The 20,192-nt window shown below is 42.4% G+C and overlaps 2 protein-coding genes across 3 annotated transcripts in view; one reads left to right on the plus strand and one right to left on the minus strand.

The window, feature by feature from the left end:
• The window catches only part of taok1b (TAO kinase 1b), a 33,795-nt gene extending 17,926 nt beyond the window's left edge, over nucleotides 1–15,869 (plus strand). Inside the window, exons 6-20 of one of the 2 annotated variants that reach the window (XM_030780989.1) lie at nucleotides 129–225; nucleotides 442–555; nucleotides 1,040–1,131; nucleotides 1,260–1,353; nucleotides 1,932–2,013; nucleotides 2,724–2,891; nucleotides 3,153–3,356; nucleotides 3,596–3,733; nucleotides 4,518–4,754; nucleotides 4,892–5,020; nucleotides 5,918–6,121; nucleotides 6,545–6,784; nucleotides 6,918–7,130; nucleotides 8,821–9,003; nucleotides 10,525–15,869. In XM_030780989.1, the coding sequence (XP_030636849.1) occupies nucleotides 129–225; nucleotides 442–555; nucleotides 1,040–1,131; nucleotides 1,260–1,353; nucleotides 1,932–2,013; nucleotides 2,724–2,891; nucleotides 3,153–3,356; nucleotides 3,596–3,733; nucleotides 4,518–4,754; nucleotides 4,892–5,020; nucleotides 5,918–6,121; nucleotides 6,545–6,784; nucleotides 6,918–7,130; nucleotides 8,821–9,003; nucleotides 10,525–11,070 (2,741 nt within the window). In that variant the 3' untranslated portion in view covers nucleotides 11,071–15,869. The remainder of the gene's footprint in view (nucleotides 1–128; nucleotides 226–441; nucleotides 556–1,039; nucleotides 1,132–1,259; nucleotides 1,354–1,931; nucleotides 2,014–2,723; nucleotides 2,892–3,152; nucleotides 3,357–3,595; nucleotides 3,734–4,517; nucleotides 4,755–4,891; nucleotides 5,021–5,917; nucleotides 6,122–6,544; nucleotides 6,785–6,917; nucleotides 7,131–8,820; nucleotides 9,004–10,524) is intronic. The other variant, XM_030780990.1, reaches the window with a different exon arrangement.
• A 672-nt stretch (nucleotides 15,870–16,541) lies between these two features.
• Nucleotides 16,542–20,083, minus strand: LOC115818381 (protein ABHD15). The gene is made up of 2 exons (XM_030781742.1): nucleotides 18,587–20,083; nucleotides 16,542–17,848 (listed from the first exon to the last, which is right to left on the minus strand). The coding sequence occupies exons 1-2, from the start codon at nucleotides 19,501–19,503 to the stop codon at nucleotides 17,173–17,175; spliced, it is 1,593 nt and encodes a 530-aa protein (XP_030637602.1). The 5' UTR covers nucleotides 19,504–20,083; the 3' UTR covers nucleotides 16,542–17,172.
• Nucleotides 20,084–20,192: the final 109 nt, after the last annotated feature.

The raw sequence follows: 20,192 nt of genomic DNA on the forward strand, positions 1-20,192 counted from the left end.
CAAACAATAAACCACAGTATAGTAGGTTACATCTTTTCTGTTCTTTTTTTATGATTTTTGGCTGCATGCACTACTTCCACAGACTCTAAATGAATCCCTTTGATCAACATTTTTATTTTTCCTCACAGTTCACAAAAAGCCCCTTCAGGAAATTGAGATTGCAGCAATTACTCATGGTGCTTTGCAAGGGCTTGCCTACCTTCATTCCCATAACATGATTCATAGGTAAGGCAACATGTTTCATATGTGTGTGTGTGTGTGTGTGACTCAGACAGACCTGCACACAGCTTGTTTATCAGCACAGATTTTTCTTGTAGAGAGTTACAGTGAACCCTGTGTACAATTCTAATCGGCCAGCTTTCTCTCCTCTCCTTCCCTGTCTTTGTCTCTGTCTTGTTCTTTTTCTTTCTCTCTTTCGCACTCTCTCTCTCTCTCAATCAGGGATATTAAAGCTGGGAACATCCTGCTGACTGAGCCGGGGCAGGTCAAATTGGCAGATTTTGGCTCCGCCTCCATTGCCTCTCCAGCCAACTCCTTTGTGGGGACGCCATATTGGTAAGCAGGCCTGTTCCAGACTCTGGTTCCTGACAAACGCGAAGTTCTGCTTTGCTTGCACAAACAACTGTCGTCAGTCCTCTAAATCAGTTCTTGTTCAGTTTCCTGAGAAAAACAAGATCACTAGTCACAGTATGATTTTACTTCTAGGATATAAATAAGGATTAAAGGAGAAAGAGACAGCGCACAGCTGAGTTGCACAATCACCCATACATTTTCTATAGCACAGGTGAAAGTCTCTTTCTCTTTTGGTGCATGAAAGAGTACCTCCATATGGCTACCGTCAGAATTTTAGGCTATGGAAAAACAATTTCTGGAGAACGACTACTGTAAACGTGCAGTTGCTTTCCTGTGCTTCATTTTGCCCTTCCCTGTTGTAATTGATGTCAGCCTTTTTGAGGCATTACAAAAATGGTTTTGTCCTTTGCCTTTGAGAGGGACTATACGTGACACCCTCTCTCATGTCTCACCCTGCCTCTCTCAGGATGGCCCCGGAGGTTATTCTGGCCATGGATGAGGGTCAGTACGACGGAAAGGTCGACGTCTGGTCCCTTGGGATAACCTGTATAGAGCTGGGTAAGCTGTCTGAGCTGCAATCAGAGTTTATTTTTCAGTCTCGTTGTAAGGGAGTGTGTGTGTATGTGTGTGTGTGCGTTTTTGTTGCGAAAAGCCTTTTGATAGATCACCTTTTTTTTCTTTCTTAGCGGAACGGAAACCCCCTCTGTTCAACATGAATGCGATGAGTGCCTTATACCACATAGCGCAGAATGAGAGCCCAACACTGCAGTCTAGTGAATGGTGAGTCTGTGTTTGGAAGAAGATCCCTTCAGCTCTGTGTCATCATAGCCACAGTCATCGTCACCCGTATGTAGTTTTGCATAACAGATGTGGATGGGGCTAGGGTATCAAACTAACTATGAGTGTCCAGTGCATCTAATGTGACACTGGAGCTACGATTCATATCATTTTTGCAGCCAGTTGAGAGATGTTGAGTAGATAAGACAATGGTTTCTTGGGTGAACACAGCACCCGCAGTTAGATTATTTCAGATCATGTATCTTAGCAAAGCAAAATAAACAAATTCATACACATTACATTGGAAAACTGGAACAGTCGCTCAGATTTGTCTAAAGCAGTCTTAGTTCATTGTGAGTATTTGTATACCATGGCATTGTTGCCTGTTGATTTAGGTTTGGTTCAAATTACCATCCTTTGAACCGTGAGCCTTTCAGGCCGTAAGACTCTAAACATGATTATGGAAATCAGAATATGCTGGTTACATTAACCTGAATGTAGCTATGGAACTAGTTAAAACAACTGCTACGTTCATGTATTGTTTTCTCACTGGTGTCTTGGATTGCTCTTTCTCTTTACAGGACGGATTACTTTAGAAATTTTGTTGATTCTTGCCTTCAGAAAATCCCACAGGACAGACCACACTCGGAAGATCTGCTAAAGGTACCTAAGCATAGATGCTCTCCATACTGCCAAAGGCAGGATAAAAACGCGTTAAAAATGTTCAAAGTGCAGTAATTATTTGGGTATTTGGGAGGACTCCTGTTTATATAAATCATAGATATTTCTGTCTATTTCTGTCCACTTTAACAACAATTCCTGATGTGAACTTTGTAAAAGGTATATGAATCCAGTGTTCTGTAAACACTGTGTGTCGTTTGGATCCTGCTTGCCTCTGTTCCTTCTAATTCTAAATGGGCGTTTTAACCGAACGCAAAGCAAGATTTTGCTTCGCTTTCCTTTTGCTGGTTTGATCTCTTGTCTGACAAAACTGAGCAAGCGAATTTCGCGCTACATCAGAGTAAGTGTTTTTGATTACACCAATCAGATTACACACGACCGAAGACGTTTCCGGGAAGGGGGTGTGGCTTCCAGCCTTACTGGAAGGTGATTGGCTTTCGCCAGATGAAGTTTTTGCTCGAGTTGAAAATTTTTTAACTCAAGCTAACGCTCATTTCGCCCAATTCACGTCGCTCGCAGTTTCGCTACCATTAACTCCGCCCATTCGCGTCCCGCCATTGACTTTTCATGTATTCACGTCGCTCAAAAATTTCGCGCCGCGTTCGGTTAAAACACAGCTTAAGACATATCTATTGTGTTGGTTACTGTGTATTTGTGTATGATATTTAATCAGTGAAACCTTTGCCACGCAGCATGCATTTGTTCTGAGGGAAAGGCCTGAGTCAGTTCTGGTGGACTTGATTCTGCGGACCAAGGATGCAGTCCGGGAGCTGGACAACCTGCAGTATCGTAAGATGAAGAAGATCCTGTTTCAGGAGGCCCATAACGGACCGGCCGCAGAGATCCAGGAAGGAGAGGAGGTCAGAATTCAATATAATCACACATGAAAGAAAGCTGGAAATTTAACTTAAGTTAATTTTCAAATGGAAAATGTGTGTGAAACTTGTAAAAGTTGCAGTTAATTATCTAGTTTTTTTTTTCTTTTTGGCCAGCAGTATTCTGATTTTATGTTTTGTTTGTGTGTGTATATTTGTGTCCTGTGTCTACATCTGTGTCTCTGTCTCTGTCTCTGTCTCTGTCTCTGTGTCTGTGTCTGTGTCTGTGTCTGTCTGTGTTTGCAGGAGCCAGAACACGGTGCTGGCCGCACTGGGACTGTTAATAGCGTCGGCAGTAACCAGTCCATACCCAGTATGTCCATCAGCGCCAGTTCTCAGAGCAGTTCTGTGAACAGTCTCCCCGACGCTGCTGATGACAAGAGTGAACTGGACACGATGGAGGGAGATCATACCGTCATGTCTAACAGCTCTGTCATTCACCTCAAACCGGTACGATCAACCTCCGACTTTCACTCTCCTCAAGTCAGTGAAGTCAGACAGCCCCACTGAGATGGCAGACTTTGCAGTAGTGTACCACTCATATCAAAGGCTAGGTTCCTCAGCTCTCACTTTCTAGATCATATCATAGCTCAGAAACACAGAATATGTGGTTACACCTCTACATAATCATGTCAGCCACCATAGATCTTGACGTGCTTTTGTGTTGATGCTGATGACGTCAATATCAGGAGGAAGAGGAGGGTTATCGGGATGATTCAGAGCCCCGCAGTCGGCCCTCGGAGGCACAGGCGGCACCAGCGCCAGCCCCTCGACAGAAACATCACCGGAATCGAGAACACTTTGCCACCATCCGCACGGCTTCTCTGGTAAGGCGCCGGTTCTTTGCGATAATGTACACTCACATACACTCAGCTTGCTTTTTTCTTCCTCTGTTGTTCACCAGCTGGATCACAGTCAGCCACATTAAACTGGTTTCATTTAGTTGTGGTAGATTTGGTAGATTAAGTAGTTGTACATTTTGAGATTTTTTTCATTAGGGAAATCTCCATTCTCAACTAGTTTTTAACTTTTATTTCTTTATTTACTTTCTCAAATACGGTCGAATTTTGTAAAACTGCCTGGAGACTTGCTTTACACATTGCTCACGACGTAGTCATACTCTTTGAGAGAAATGTCCTTGGGACCTATTAATACATAATCCTGCAGTTTTCTGAAAACCAACTAGAGCCGTAAGGACCTGTTCTCTTTGGTGAATGGATTTAAATGAACTCACCCTTCAAAAGAATCAACAGAGGCAAGCCTGAAAGGTTCATTCATTAAGCATATCCAGTCACTGAACATATGCTTTCATTAAAAAAAAAAAAAAAGGAACATTTTTGGTTGGAACTTCACAAGTGTACTAACCTATGGATAAAATAAAAAGAATGCTACAGTGTACATTTCTACGTAAACAAGCATCCACTCTCTGGACTACGAAGAGTGTGGCATGCAGAGTAAAATATTTATTTATTTGTTTGTTTACTTACAAATAAAAACATACCATGATGTATGCGACTGCTGTCCAAAACTTGGATTATTCAGTGATAGGACGTCTTGGCCGCACTGTCCAACTCCGGGACATTTTGATCACGTTTTGACCCCGTTTCCTAGGTGACCAGGCAGATGCAGGAGCATGAACAGGACTCTGAGCTGAGGGAGCAGATGTCGGGATACAAGCGCATGCGGCGACAGCACCAGAAACACCTGATGGCACTGGAGAACAAGCTGAAGGCTGAGATGGATGAGCACAGGCTGAGATTGGACAAAGAGCTGGAGACACAGAGAAACAGCTTCGCCGCTGAGATGGAGAAACTCGTCAAGAAACATCAAGCAGCCATGGAAAAAGATGTGAGTACGCCGGGACCTAGAGCCCGAACATCCTCCGCGTTTGGGCCGAAAACGTCTCGTTATCATTAACCGTCCTTCCGCAAACGTACAGGTCAAGGTTGCTATCATGTGAACTGTACCTGTTATTTTTCCAAAAGGCTAAAACTTTTGCCAATGATGAGAAGAAGTTCCAGCAGCACATTCAGGTTCAGCAGAAAAAAGAACTGAGCAGTTTCCTGGAGTCCCAGAAAAGGGAGTACAAACTACGCAAGGAGCAACTGAAAGAGGTACGCACGCCTGCTAATGCAGAATGGTTCGTCCTGCACTGCAATATGTAACATTACTTAGGACTTCAGAGACTGGTTTCTCAGAGTGGTCCTCATCTAAACTGGATTTTGATTGGAATGCCTCTGTAGTCCAGGACTAGTCTTCATGGTTTGACGAACCAACCCCAAAAGAGACACAAACAGGGCTTCAGCTTTGCCTAATTCTTGTTTAAAATAAACACATGATTTCTCATGTCTGGGTGAATATAAATATTGTATGTAGCCACAGATTTGTTGGTCTTAAGTCTCTCTTGATGCAATAGGAAATAAATCCCTGGGCTCCAATTATTACTTATAACAGTAGTGACTACTTATCATTTTTATATAATGTTACTCATGAAGGAAATACAAAATAGGATAAAAAATGTTTCCCACATGCATGTTTATGAATATGTATCTTCCTTGGAAATTTTGACTTCCAGAAAGATCAGATGAATATGTGAGAAATCCATGTGGCTCGGATAAGTGTTTTGAGGTCACTTCCATCATTTACATTTCGTATCCATTGCAGACAGTAAAAATGTAAAGGTAATCCTGTATCTCTCTGACTGTTGGAGAGAGAGGTGTTTGTAAAACAGAGGTGCCAATTGAGGCTGTAAACTGAAAATATATCTTTTTTTTAATAACTGCAGTGGTGAAAATAAAACAGCATCACTGCTCAGCATGTGGATGCTAAATAAGGCTGTCAGACAGAGAAATGGTGACGTTAATTAAGGAATGACTGGAGATGTTTGTCTGTGGGACATTATCGGTAATGAGCTGATAGGTTGGATTTTTCTGTCAGTAATGAACAGGAACGCTGACTTCCATGACACAATGCGAGGGTTTTAAAGCCCAGAGTTTTCCCACTGTGTTCAGGAGCTTAGTGAAAACCAGTCCACCCCTAAGAAGGAGAAGCAGGAGTGGTTGTCCAAGCAAAAGGAGAACTTCCAACACTTCCAGGCTGAAGAGGAGGCCAACCTGCTTCGCCGACAGCGTCAATACCTGGAACTCGAGTGCCGTCGATTCAAGAGACGCATTCTCATCGCCCGCCATAACGTGGAGCAGGACCTTGCCCGAGAGGTTAGAATCATTCCCACTTCTCTCTCTCTCTCTTTTTTTTTTTTTTTTTTTTTTAGTTCAGTTACCATCCATTATTGTTAGGATCACTATCTGTAAATTTCCTTTAGGAAAAAGTGTTTTGTATTTTTCCACACTGGGGTGACTCTGTCTGTAGGCTCTTTTTGTTTGAACTTTTTTGCACTCTTGTGCAATGTACAACGACATGTGTGCCCTCAGTATATGTGTTAAACATTATATATATATATAACATGTTTGAAGAATGTATTAAGTCTATAAATCTTTCCTCTCATGTCAAAAGGTGGTAATCTTTTCTATTTTCACTTCTTCATTCCCTGATGAGCACACCCCCCCTCCCCCCTCTTTCTTCAATACCCCTCTTTCTCTCTTTCTCCATGCTCACCCTTTCCCTTCTCTGTCTGTCAGGAGCTGAATAAGCGTCAGACGCAGAAGGATCTGGAACACGCAATGTTGCTGCGCCACCATGAATCCATGCAGGAGCTGGAGGTGCGTCAGCTGGCCACCATTCAGAAGATGCGTGCCGAGCTGATCCGCCTGCAGCACCAGACCGAGCTTACCAACCAGCTGGAGTACAACAAGCGCAGGGAGAGAGAACTGCGTCGCAAACACGCCATGGAAGTACGCCAGCAGCCCAAGAGCCTCAAGGTATGCAGCACTGTCCACCGCTTTCTGTTGAATTTCATTAAACCATATCATTTAAACCATTTAAGGACTGGATAAGGCTGATGTTTCGTTCTGCGTCTCTGTCTGTCTTTCCTCCTTCCTTCCTTCGCCTCAGTCCAAAGAGCTACAGATAAAGAAACAGTTCCAGGACACGTGTAAGATCCAGACCCGACAGTACAAAGCCCTACGGAACCACTTGCTGGAAACCACGCCCAAGTCAGACCACAAGTCCGTCCTGAAGAGGCTAAAGGAGGAGCAGACCCGTAAACTGGCCATACTGGCCGAGCAGTATGACCACTCCATCAACGACATGCTCTCTACACAGGCTGTGAGTGAGGGATACATGGAAGAAAGAGGAAGAGAAGGAAAGATTATAGAAAGAAGCAACTTGGCATAAGGGATGGATTGAGGGGATAGAAGAGACAAGTATCCTTCAACAAACGGATAGAAGCTAGTTCTATAGAGGAGAAAAGCAACTGATGTGTAACTGCTGTGTTAGAGTACTTTTTGGGACATGGTCTGAATTGGCTCCTTCTGTGTATACTAGGGATGGGACGATATTGTTATCTCAGGATTCAGTTTGATATACGATATGAGGTTCGCAATTCAATATCACCATGATGCGACAGAGCCTAATAACAGTTCACTGACAAAGTATGAATATTCAGAATTGATATTTAATTTTTAGCCATGCAAAATACAAAATAGATTCTTATTTGAATAAAGTTCTCTACTAGACAACGCATAAAGAGATCAAAGTAACAACAGAAATTCTCAGAATGATCAGAAATACAGCAAAGGTGTCATAAATACAAGCTACCTCAGTGCTTCCCAGCAGCAGAGTTATCAAACATATTAAATTAAATGACTAAAATGACATCATGAATCATACATTAAGTACGTGTCTCTACATTAAGAACAGAAACAGTTTCTTTACATAATACGATACTATAAATCCTTTCATGTTTTTGTTGTTCAGTCATTTTAAACAGCAGTTTTCAATGACACGCGTACGTGATGCGTTGTTTTGACACTGTATGTAACGTTACGATTAGTTGAAATATAGCTTCATTTTTAAAGGATACGTAAGATGACAAGATACCATAATTCCATTGTCGCCTTCATTGTTAAGGCATCTTAATCTGGGATTTTCAATTAATGACACGTTCTTATCTCGCTATGCGACGTATGTTCAGGAGAAGAATGTACTTGTTCATAAAGTCCATGCACATTAATTAAATAAGAGTCACAGTTGTAGACAGAAATTCAGAATCGTAACCACGGAAACTTTCATTTCTAGAGGTTTTCGGGTATACATTATGAACAGAAAATGTTTCTTTAGATAACAAGATATCATAAATCCCTTCACATTTTCGTTTTTCAGTCATTTTAAACAGCAGTTTTCAACGACACACGTGCATAACCTATGAAGTGTTATTTTGACACTGATAGTCACATCACGATTAGTTGAAATAAAGCTTAGTTTTTAGATGATGCCTAAGATAGCGTAACAAGATACCATAATTCCATTATTTCTTTCATTTTTACAGCATCTTAATCGCCGACTTTCAATCAATGACATGTTTGTATGTAATGCGTTAGCAACGCCGTACTGTAAAACTCCCTGCGCGATGTATATTCAGAAGAAGGGTGTACTTGTTTATTAAGTCCATGCACATTGATTAAATAAGAATCTCAGTTGTAGACAGAAGTGGAGAATTGTAGCCAAAGAAACTTTTAATTTCTAGAGGGTAGGGTACAATACAAAGTAGCAATTACAAATACAAGTGGGGTACACCACAAAGTAGCAAATATCGCGGTATCATTTTCTTTCTTTCTTTAATATTTTTGGATCGCGATATACCAAATTTCGCTTTATTTTCCCATCCCTAGTTTATACATAGTTCTTATTCATCTGAATCTTAATTTGATGGTCTCATGTCCCCCATGTTCGAAATCTTCACTGCTCTTTTCTCCTGGTGTCACAAATGATGACTTCACCCTTCTTTGTTCCTCAGTTGCGATTGGATGAGGCGCAGGAGGCAGAGTGTCAGGTTCTGAAGATGCAGCTGCAGCAGGAGCTGGAGCTGCTGAATGCCTATCAGAGTAAGATCAAGATGCAGACAGATGCTCAGCACGACCGTGAGAGGAAGGAGCTGGAGCAGAGAGTCTCACTGCGGAGAGCCCTTCTCGAGCATAAAGTTTGTATCTTTCTGTATGTGTATGTGTGTGTGAGTGTGTGTAAAGCTGTTGTCAATGTTGTTTGGTCAAAGAAACAGCAGTCACTTGAAACTGTGATTGTTTAATGGATCGGTAAATTGAAATTTTTAAAATTGAAATTGAATTTTTAAAAAAAAAACAACCATCCACATTCAGGATGTCACAAGTCAACAGTTTATCATGTAAGCAATGAGGAGGGAGGCCTAAGGACATTTGAAATGTACTGCTTATGGACCACTAAGTACAGGCGAAATCATTTAAACACATTTTTGTACTCACAGACTTACACCAGGCAGTAGTTAAAGCCACAGGTTTGACTTGACTCGAGTCGACTAGCTCGCATTTTGCACCTGCAGAAAGGTCACTGTGTGAGTTCTCTATCCGGACTGTCATTGCCTTCTTACATGGCATATTATAGGCTGGCTCTAAGTGTGTTATTAGTTTGCTGAAGCTGACATCTTCAGCAATTGAAACTGGCTGCAAAAAGTTCAGAGATGAACAACACAGTTCTCTCACTTTATCACTTGTTTCACTTCTGCTGTTGAGGGCTTGTGTTGCTAACAGCTGATTCTATAGGGCTAATGTGGTGATTCAGTGCTGAAAGTGAACTTTTCTTGTTGACTGAGCTTATAAGTTCAAATTTGGGGGAATAAAAGACAATCAGTTATCAATGAGTAATTTATTTTTTAAAATGTTTCCTACTCCTAGTTTCAGTTCATTAACCGCTCACATCCCAAATCCATGTATATCTGCACATACCTCCTCTTCCTCATCACTGATCTTTGATAGCTTTGGCAAAAAATGCCGTTTAGATAGGCCAATTTGGCAGGAAGTCCGTAAGCGACAGATTTTCTAATTAAATTTTGTGTAATTAAATCTGGACATTCAAACATTGGTTGTATAACTCATTATTCATTCTTCCAAGAATTTTCATAAAGGAAGCAAACAAGTACAGTACACTTGAAACAGGATGAAAGATGTAAGGAGTGTGCAAAGAAAAACACCATTGTCAATGCTGTTTTTTGTTTTTTTTTTAATGAAAAAAGTTAAAAGGTTTAAGGCCATCTCACCAAAAATGAAGTACAGAGGTGTCAAGCTTGTTAGAGCCATGTGAGTACAGGTAGCATAGGGAATGTAGAAATCTTGAAGTTGGGCATGAGAATAAGGACCTAATGACAATAAAAGGAATAATACCAGAAAATGTCATGTCATTCTCAGGATTGCACATATTTACATATACTGAATGGTCAGTAATTCATATTTACTTCAGTCTCACCTTACACAGATGTTATTTTGTACTGTTCCATGTACAAAACAAACATGTCTTGATGCTTCTTCTCTGTCTTCTTGTGGTGGGTACTGAAAGGCTGATTAGTGTGATCCACTTTCCTGTTCTTAATCACTTCATACTCTTTTTTTCTAAGTATTGTTTTACTCTGTATGATGACAGATTCTCTCTCTCTCTCTCTCTATCTCTCTCTCTCTCTCTCTCTCTCTCTCAGATTGAGGAGGAAATGCTTGCCCTGCAGAGGGAGAGATCGGAGCGCATTCGCAGCCTGCTGGAGCGCCAGGCCCGAGAGATCGAGGCTTTCGACTCTGAGAGCATGCGTCTGGGCTTCAGCAACATGGTGCTCTCAAACCTGGCCTCCTCATCCGACGGTCACAGCCACAGTTTCCCGGGGGCCCCCGGGAGCTGGGGCTCTCAGCACGGGGCAAGCTCCCAGGGGCCTCACTGGGGAAGCGGTGGCGGAGGGGGAGGGGTGTCCGGGCACGGTGGCAGTCACCATGGCCACCATCACCATCATCCGAGCCAGAGCGGCTCCATCCAGCAGCCCTGGGGCCACAGCTTGCCGCCCGGTGGACCTCCACCTTGGGGCCATCATGGGTCGGGCGGCAGCCAGCGCTCAAGCGGAGGTGGCGGAGGGGTCCGGAACAGCCCCCAGGCAATGCGGCGGACCTCCTCGGGGGGGAGGAGCGAGCAGGGGATGAGCAGGAGCGCCAGCATTGCTTCACAGATCTCCAATGGCTCCCACTTGTCTTACACATAAGACCGCCCCTCACGCCACCCTCAGCACCTGCCTCCTTAGACCACAGTGCTACAGGGTTATGGGGGGAGAGGGCACCAGGGGCCAAGGGTGGGCACAGGAGTAGACCAATCCTCTGCCTTCTCAATGGCCCTTTCTCTCTCTGTCTCTCTCTCTGTCCCTCTCTCTCTCTGATTCCTTTTCTCTCCCAGTTATGTTGACCATCTCTCCCATTCTCTCCTCCTTGTCCCCAGCTATAACAACGGGCCATTGAATTTGCACCCTTTGTATCCGAGGAAATGTATCCAAGGAAACTTTTTATCGTAAGCCTTGTTTTCAGTTAGTAACATTGACTTTTGTCAGGTTTTCCATCCACGTCTTCTCCTAAGTCCTGGTTATAAAAATTGGTCGGGCAGAATTCTATCTAGATTTTCAGTGTTCACAAAGAGCTGCTATCCGCCTTGCCTTCAGTTCACGTCACATCCTTAAATTCACATCAGAATCACTTCTGATCTGTACTCTGTAAAATGGCAAAAAAAAAGACTCATTTGCAGCAAGGGAACAAATTCTGAATAGAGACATGAAGGTCAAACTAGTTTTATTCTAAGGCGGTTTAATGACGGGTCGAGTATGAAATATGAAATTTGAAATTGAGATGGTGTGGTTGTGTGTACGTGTGAGTGGGATTGTGAGCAGGATAACAACTTTTTTGAACAGAAAAAGGGTGACGTTTTAATCCAATTTAAAGTAAGGGGAAGGTCAGTATAAGAATGTAATTTGCTTTTGGCGGGTGAGTAGCGTTTTTAACAGGGAAGGACGGAGAGCCTTGGGTCTAGCATATCTCATGCTTTATGGTTTTTATCTTGAGCTATTAGGATGTGATTATCAGATGGGGCTTTTCTTTTTTCTCGAGCGCTGGGCGTGTGTGTGTGTGTGTGTGTGTGAATTTTGAGTTGAATATACTAATGCCAGAAGCATGGCAGTACACATAGAGTAAATAACTTGAGAATTTACCGTCTCGTTTGTGTGTAACACTATTAAACAGACAGTTACTGTTGGACACTGAAATTGAAGGTTGTTTTTATTTCAGCTTTAAGCTATTCCTCATTCTGCTTTATCATAGATGGCCGGTAACCGTTGCGTCTACCATGGATCAGCTTCAAGTTTTCAAATGCACTTGATTTTATAAATGCTTTTCTGATGCTGTGCCATGTGATGACATTAGAAACTGCTTTGGTTAGGAGCTAAAACACTAAGCACTAATGCTTTAAACATGTTTAATACTCATCTTCAGCATTTTTTTTCTTTTCTTTTCTTTTCGTTCTGGATATTTTGTGTTGAAAGAATTCTTACTAACCTAAAATTACTGTGAAATTGCAAGTAGCAGATAGAAATGTGACACACCAGCATTGTTGATTTTAGTATTTGATTTATATCCAGGTTATCTTCTGTGGAGGGTCCCAAAATCCTAAGATGCGTCAGTTGAGATAAACCAAAAGAAGTCTCTCTCATATATCGTTCTTGCAGTTGTCATAGGTCTTCAGTGTATGTTAGGGCCAGGGCCTCGTGGGTTTACATTTATGCTGTTCTTAGCATTTCATATTGCCACAGCTCTAATAGAAGAAAGAAGTAGCCAAAAAATAGTAGTTACTTGTGAACAGGGACAGAAAACAGGTTGTGGGTTTACATTCGTATCAGGATGGTTTAAGTGCTACAATCTGTGTTCAGTTTGAGTGGACTGGCCCTTTTCTTTAAGAATGTGTGTGGCAGAATGTAGGGTTGATCAGTGGAAAGTCATAAGCTAGTAAGGCATAAGTCTTTTGTGAAGTATATCGATTAACTGTTTGTGAATAATTACTCAAGTCTTGTATAGGCAGCACTGACTCAGGTTCTGATGATGAGAATAAACTAATCATTTTATTAACTTGGAAACTGCACTTACAGCTCTGATCTGTTCCAAGAGCTGGAATCTGTTAAAAGGACCGGTGCTAGTTGGAGGCTGGGTAAGACTTGTCAGATTGGGTTTTTACATCTTGTTCCCAAGTATGCAGTTATCAATAGATGTGCTTTCAGCATAAAAAAGGATATTTGTTCACTCATAAAATTAGTTATAGAGTGTTCTGTTGAACAAATGTTGGTCAGAATGGGAAGGTTTGCATAAATTTGAAAAGTAGTGTGGTTCCTGATGGTATAAATTGGTAGGTTGAATAAGAAACACTGTATGATATTCACATGTATGTATGTTTATCTGTGAGTGGGAGCGGTGTGCTAACTTTCCCCTGAATAACAGTATTAAATGGTTATGGAATCATAGTTACAATCATAAGTACAGAAGGTCAAGATGCCAAAGTTTTCCGTCATTATTACTATGCAAAAGAGGCGACGCTGATCCAAAAAACTATATATATAAATGTGACTGCTTTTGGCACCATGTGCCCTCAGCTGCCAAAAGTGATAGAGTTAAATGAGGTCCTCTTCAGGTGTGAACATGTGTGGACATGATTCATAAAACCAGATTATCCCCTGTCATATGATCAACAGTAACCTCAAAGCTCCCTGGTGTTATTACCATTGTGTCAGACTTCAAACAACAAAAACAAACTAAGCTGAAATCCCTTTCTGTCCCCCCTTTTGTCTCTCCTCTCCCTGTCGCCACTCTCTCTCTCTCTCTCTCTCTCTCTCTCTCTCTCTCTCTCTCTCTCTCTCTCTCTCTCTCTCTGTCTCTCTCTCTGGGTGTTCTTGGTGCCCTCTCTTACCCTGTTCCTGAGAGACAGGGTGCGAGGCGTCCGTGAAGGGTGCGTGTCAGAGCGCGGAGGTGGTGGTCTGGTGGTCTTGCGACCGCTGAATGTGTTTTGACATGGTGGGGAGGTGGGTGCAGCTGCTGTCGTCCCTGCAAATGCTTCTGTTTGTTCCCACGCCGCCGCCCACCTTTCCATGGCTCTGATAACCTAACGCAGAACACCCACCCTCAACCCAACGGTTATAAAAATGACTTCAGTGAAAACATGTACAAAAAAAAAAACAACAAACAAAAAAAAAACAAAAACAAAAAAAACCTGAGAAAGTTTAAAGAAAAGAGAAAAAGGTCAAAAAACATACAGAGTGTTATGATTGAGATGTACGGGGACAGCAAATAAGTGGGATGTATAGGAAAGAGTTTGTGTATATTGTATATTTAGAAATTTTGGAAATGGAAATATAAAAACATGAAACACAAACCCAAATAGACTACAAATTAACTGCTTGAATGTGAAGACAAAAAAAAAAAAGCAAAGAAATTAAACCGACTTGGTTTTCTAATGTTTAATATTTAAAAGAGAGAACATTTTATCGAGCATACACTTAGGAGGGGGTCATGTCAAAGCCAAATTGTTTGAAAAGTGCATCCGTGGATTTCTGGACAGTTCTCCACTCTTCTGTCTTTCCACCCACAGTGCTGTTTCCTTACGATGCTCTCACTGGGCCATCTCTGCTGCTCTTTCTCACCGCACACTGTCAGTCGTGTGAATCTATGTGAGTGATGCAGTAGTGAGGTCTCCTCTTCACGGTTTCACAGGTCTTTAAAAGACCCTTGCCCCTCCCCACCCCCACCCCCCCCAGCCCTCGTCCTCTGGAGTCTGTGAACAAATGGGGTGTGAACCCTTTTGGTTTTGAAGGCGTTCAGACCACAGTGGGCACCCACTCAGTAAACTCACAGTTATCGTTTTTCCCATAATTTCATTGCAACCTCTAATTTTTGTTTTTGTTTTGTTTTTTGGTTTTTTGGTTTGTTTTTGTTCTTCAGGTCAATGAATGAAAGAGGCATCTTTCAATTACTGCCCGTAAGTTCACAGTGGGTCAGCAATGAACAGGTTTAGAATTGTTTCAGTTTGTTTTTAAGCAAGTTTTTGGTTTGCATGTTTATATGTTACTTTTTCAATAATGAGGTTACATGACCAGGCACCTTTTTTTTTTTTGTTTAAATCCGGAAAGATCTAAATCTTGCATGATCTTGTGTGGTTAGAGCCAACGCACATCCAACGTCTTAGGGACCAGGGCCACATAAAGAATTAGTTGGTCTAACTAAAATGACCAATATTTAAAGCACCCTGGCACTCTGATGCCACTTAATGCCAAATTCTGCTCGTCACATCGTAAAAGACTTGGTTACCACGGGGTTCCTAAAGAGGAACTCTCTTGAACAGCCTTGTGGGGCTGTTACCTGGTGCGGTGGAGAGCACCTCCATTTGAAACCCTTACTGTGATCAGTCAGGTGACTTGAACATCAGTCGTGCTCAGGTCACCCTGTCAGCCAGACTGGTGAAGCAGGTGTTCATGCAGTGTGTGTTGAGAGAGAGAGAGAGACTAGATCACCCCATCCTGGCCACCTCCCTCTTAGAGACTGCCATAGCAGAGAGCTCAAACAGCCCTCTTTACGAATGAGTTTCTATGACCCTATTCAGAAGTGATGAATAAGGAGGGGAAGAATGGAGGAGGGGGGACCATCTCTGTACAGTGTGTTTGCCAGTATTCCTTCAACGTTTTTCTTTTTTCTTTTCTTTTTTTTTTGTCATGGTCAAATTTGTTTGTTTTTCCTGCTTCAACATTACCATAATGATCCACATATAACCTGTATTAAAATGTATAGATTGTGAAAAGCTGAATGTCAGAGAGATTAAAAAATGTATGGCTATTCATAATGAGAAAAAAATGAATTAAAATGTAAAAAAAAATTCTGAAAAACAAACTTTAGGGGACAAATGTACTGTTTTGTTTGTAATTACACCTTTTGTTGGCAGAGGGCTACTGGACAAAGAATCGACTGTAATAAAGTAATTTTAGTATCTCTGTGTTCTGTCTTTTATGTGTGTGGGGGTAGAGGGTTGTGTGCACAGTAAAAATGAACTGTTTTGAATTTGCTTGAGTAGTATATGTAGTATAGCATTGTGTGTGTATATCATCACGACAGCCAACCAAAAAGGTTTAGACATTTTTAATGACATTGCTGTGCTATTAGAAGCATACTATACTGTGTGAACTGAGGTGTGGATTTGGTGATTATAGCTCTGTTTATACAATTACACCCTGCAATGCACTACACAGTGCAATGTATTCTTCTCAACAATGCCTTAAATATCCCTTCAACTTTTCATATGCTGTTCAGTAAGTGGTTATTTCAAGTGCAGAGTGTACTGGATTAGAAATATATCAGATGTGCATATCCAATGATCTCAAACATGAAATAGAGTTCTCTGCTCATGTCAGCCACCTGAAATTTTTTGTGGAACTTTTATGATGTATGCTCTATCATAAGTTGAGTACACTGACTCACCTCTGAGTAAATGTCCATTTATAACACACACTACATAAAAGTGCATTTGAACAAGGCCAAAGTCCATGCTGGTTTTATGTATTTTGGCATTATTCATCACTAATATGTGATGTAAAAATAAACTGAGTTATATAAATGAATCGGTGAATGAAATCATCAAACTAAACAGGCCTGAAGGAGAGTGTTATGTCAAGATCAATACATTTAATTGTTTTGAAAGAACAGTTCCTGTGAGAGTGCTACAAAACTCCAAAGCTAATGAGAGCACAGGACCCCAGCAGCACGTTCATAGACTTTAGACTTGTTACTAAAGAGGGAGGCCACCACAAAAACTAGAATGAGTTCTCAGTGACTGTCAATACCGTCTTGTTCACCTATTATCAGTTAAGGTTCGTTGACAGCTACCACCGTAGACATGCATGCACACACATACACAAAAATCAGTTCTCTGGCCTCTGTCCCTCTGGTTTCTTCCCTTTAACCTTGTGTGAGCCTCTTCCTGGAGAGTGTTAAGGTAGTATGACTTGCTGTCCCACTCTGAACGCTCAGCAAGACCTTAGAACCTCTTCACAGTAGGACTGAGTGTGTTACAGCAGGTGCTTAATCCTGTAGTGATATAATTGCATGCCAGAGGTGGACCGGCTAGTCTAGATTTACCCTATTGCCTCTTCACGGCAAATACTTTGCCTCTGACGGCAAATACTTTCTGCTAAACTGAATGCATGTTTAATCTTTCCCTGTATCCTTTCACTGAAACCTTTACATTCTGAGCTGTTTCTCATGTCATTTTAATGTTTCCCCTTGTGTTTTCATGGTCATCGAGTGTATGACCTATTCCAGGTGAAGATACTTTGCTCCTCCTCAAGCGTGTCCACTTCAGAGTGGCTGCAGCGTAAGCGTGCCCGTGGACCAGAGGTGGACCTGACCCTCCTCACTAGAGAAGCTCTCCTCCTGCGGGGTAGTGCGGCACTGGTCCTCATCCTTGCTCCCTGAGTGTCCCCCACCCCAGTGTCTCTTCTACAGTTCACTTTCCACTCCTCCATCCTGAAGAAGTCTGCTACCACCTTGAAGTACTCCAGCACTACCATGTGGCTCCACATGAGGGCGCCAGCATCTCCCTTTCCCTCCTGCATGAAGCCACAGTGGCTGCCACTGTTGGTCATGGCAAGAAGGAAATAAGGGTTATTCTGAAAGAGGGACATGGGCAAAGTGGAAGAAGGAGGCAGAAGAGGATCATCACAGCTATACAGGCAAAGCACAGGCACAGCCACCTCATCAGCATCACGCAACGGCTCGTTACGCTCCCAGTATCCTGCCCAGTCGGTCTTTGAGTGGTCTTTCACTCCCTCCTCTCCACCCTGTGTCTCTGGCTCGGTCGACCTGTGAGCTGACTGCTTGGCAGCACAGAACATGAGTTCCTCCATATCCCTGAGGGAACGGCAGTGCAGGATCTGCTCAACATCCATTACTGAGCTCAAAGCAGTGGCGTACCTGCAGCAACAGTCAGATCAACACAATGTTATCACATTTCAAACCATGTCTAGCCGGAGTAGAGCTAAAAATAAAGCAGAGAAAATCTGAACTAAGAATAACTTCAATTATCTTTAAGTAATTGCCTCAGGGGTACATTGCACTGAATGTCTTTTCCTTACTAATTAAATAGTAGATTATTACACATTAATAGCACTGTGCCCGATGAACAGTAGCTTAATTCAGCACACACAAAGTTTCTGGGACTCAAATTCTATCTCTGAGAGAAAGTCAAGTAGAATATAACTTAACGGAGAAGAGAGGAGAGGAGATGTTGACATGCTGGACATTCCTGAAGAGGTGTAGTAATGTGATTATGATGTACTTTATGCTGGAAGAATAGTGCTTCTAAAAACTAATCACTTTAATACTAAAAACAAAAAGACAAGCATTGGCTTACTTATCAAATAGAATAAAAACAAAAATGATATCCCATGTTTTGAGAAAGGAAATATTTTACTGTCATAGAGTCAAACCCTTTTTACCACAGGTTTAGGTCTTTATCTTAGGCTTGGTCTATTTATTGAACAAACATTAAAGAAATGTTTGCTCTCTAGCTGAACAGTTCTCAGTTTGTTTGCCTGTAGTGAAATGTTTAAAGAGCAGTTACTAAGTAAGTTGTAATCACTTTCACCAGCACATTCAAAATTAGACATGGATAAATATCCTGACTTTTTAGACATGGATAAATATCCTGACCTGCTGATTTGCAGCTTACGATAAAACAGGGCCACCCAGTGGTAGATCTGTGGTACAGGTGTCTCGAACCATAGCTGTCCATGGAACACTGGTGAGATGCAAGCAGCTGCCATTAGATAGGAAGATGAGCCACATTCCCCAAGGTAGGACAGCAACAGGCCTGAGCCTGAACCCTCACTAACAGCAACAAGAGCTGAGGACGGGTGACGGCTCCGAAGGTACGCGATGGCCTGCACTAGGTCTGAGGGATCTCCAAACTCCTGGTAGCGTGGCGTGGAGAGAGGGCAGCCGCTGTGGCCACGTCTGTGAAACACCACAGGATAGAAACCCTGCTGCAATGCTACGGAACACAAGCTAAGCAAGTGTGGAGTCATCCGACCTAAAGCGTTGGGGACTAGAATGAGAATAGGAGGGTTGCTGGAATGATAGCCAAGCACCTTTACTCCAACTTGTTGCTCCTGCTTGGCTGTAGCTCGCTCACTTCTAAATCCCACTGCCCAGTCCAGGGCCACAATGCCCCCATCCCTCAGAAGAAGGTGATCACGGGTGAAGGAGATCCCACCCTGCTCTGGTACACCTTCTTCCACAGGCCAAACAAGATTTAGGAAAATTTGCAGGTGAGGGTCACCGCGGGGTCGACCAGCAAGTTGCGGTCGTGTCAGAGTTCCACAGTTCTTGATGAGGTAACTGGCGAGAGCGGTGGGCTTGCAGATCAACCTAACCTCTGCCCCTTCCCTGTGGGGACCCAAGTCTACGGTCTGTGGGAGCTCCAGGACCCAGCAGATTATGTTCCATGCACACCAGCCTAGATGCTGAGCACCATGTTCAGTGAGGTGACACAGCCTTTGCCAGCGAAGCAACATAGAAGTGACTAACAGAAATAGAAAGGGTGAGAGGCAGAAAAGAAAGTCCCACATGATAAGAGCAAAAGACTAATCCCCAAACCTTGAACCAACGGTAGAGTCACATCAGACAGGTCCGGTAGGAAACGACAGATTTTGGCATATTTTAACGTATTCTTCATGTCCACTACATTTCCTCAATCCACACAAGCAATCAAGAGTGTTGTTTGGCTTCTTGCACAACTAGCACAAATAAAAAAAGAAGAAAATTATGTTTTTTCTCTGTCGCTTCTTTCACTCTTTCTAGTGTCTGCCTCTCTCTCTTCTTCTCTCTCACAAAATGAATGTGTCCCTCCCCCAGTCTTCTCCCTCCCTCTGTTTTTCCCTCCTCCAGAAATCATTAGCAATTCTTTGATCCAAAAAAACCTCTCTCGGAAACAGCTTCATAAAAATCATATAACACACAGTAGCCATCCTCAGGCACACAGTGCTATCTCACCATCTCCAGAACAGGCTTAGCTAGACACTAAAGATGTATAAATGGAGAAAAGCTTGGAGTAAGCACAAGAGCACAAAAACATACAGTTTAATAAGTTGAGGACCTGGAGGGTATTGCACCCTGACAAATCCCCTTTGTACCTAGACTGTTTGGTTTCCTTGAAATCTGCTGGACCGTTCTAGCCATACCTTAAAATAAAAATTCACCAGCGGGGAACACACCACATGTGAAGTCTGTACAGGAGAGTGTATACACAGAGTGAACT

Source organism: Chanos chanos, chromosome 8 (assembly GCF_902362185.1).
Source record: "Chanos chanos chromosome 8, fChaCha1.1, whole genome shotgun sequence".
Classification (NCBI taxonomy): Eukaryota; Metazoa; Chordata; class Actinopteri; order Gonorynchiformes; family Chanidae; genus Chanos; species Chanos chanos.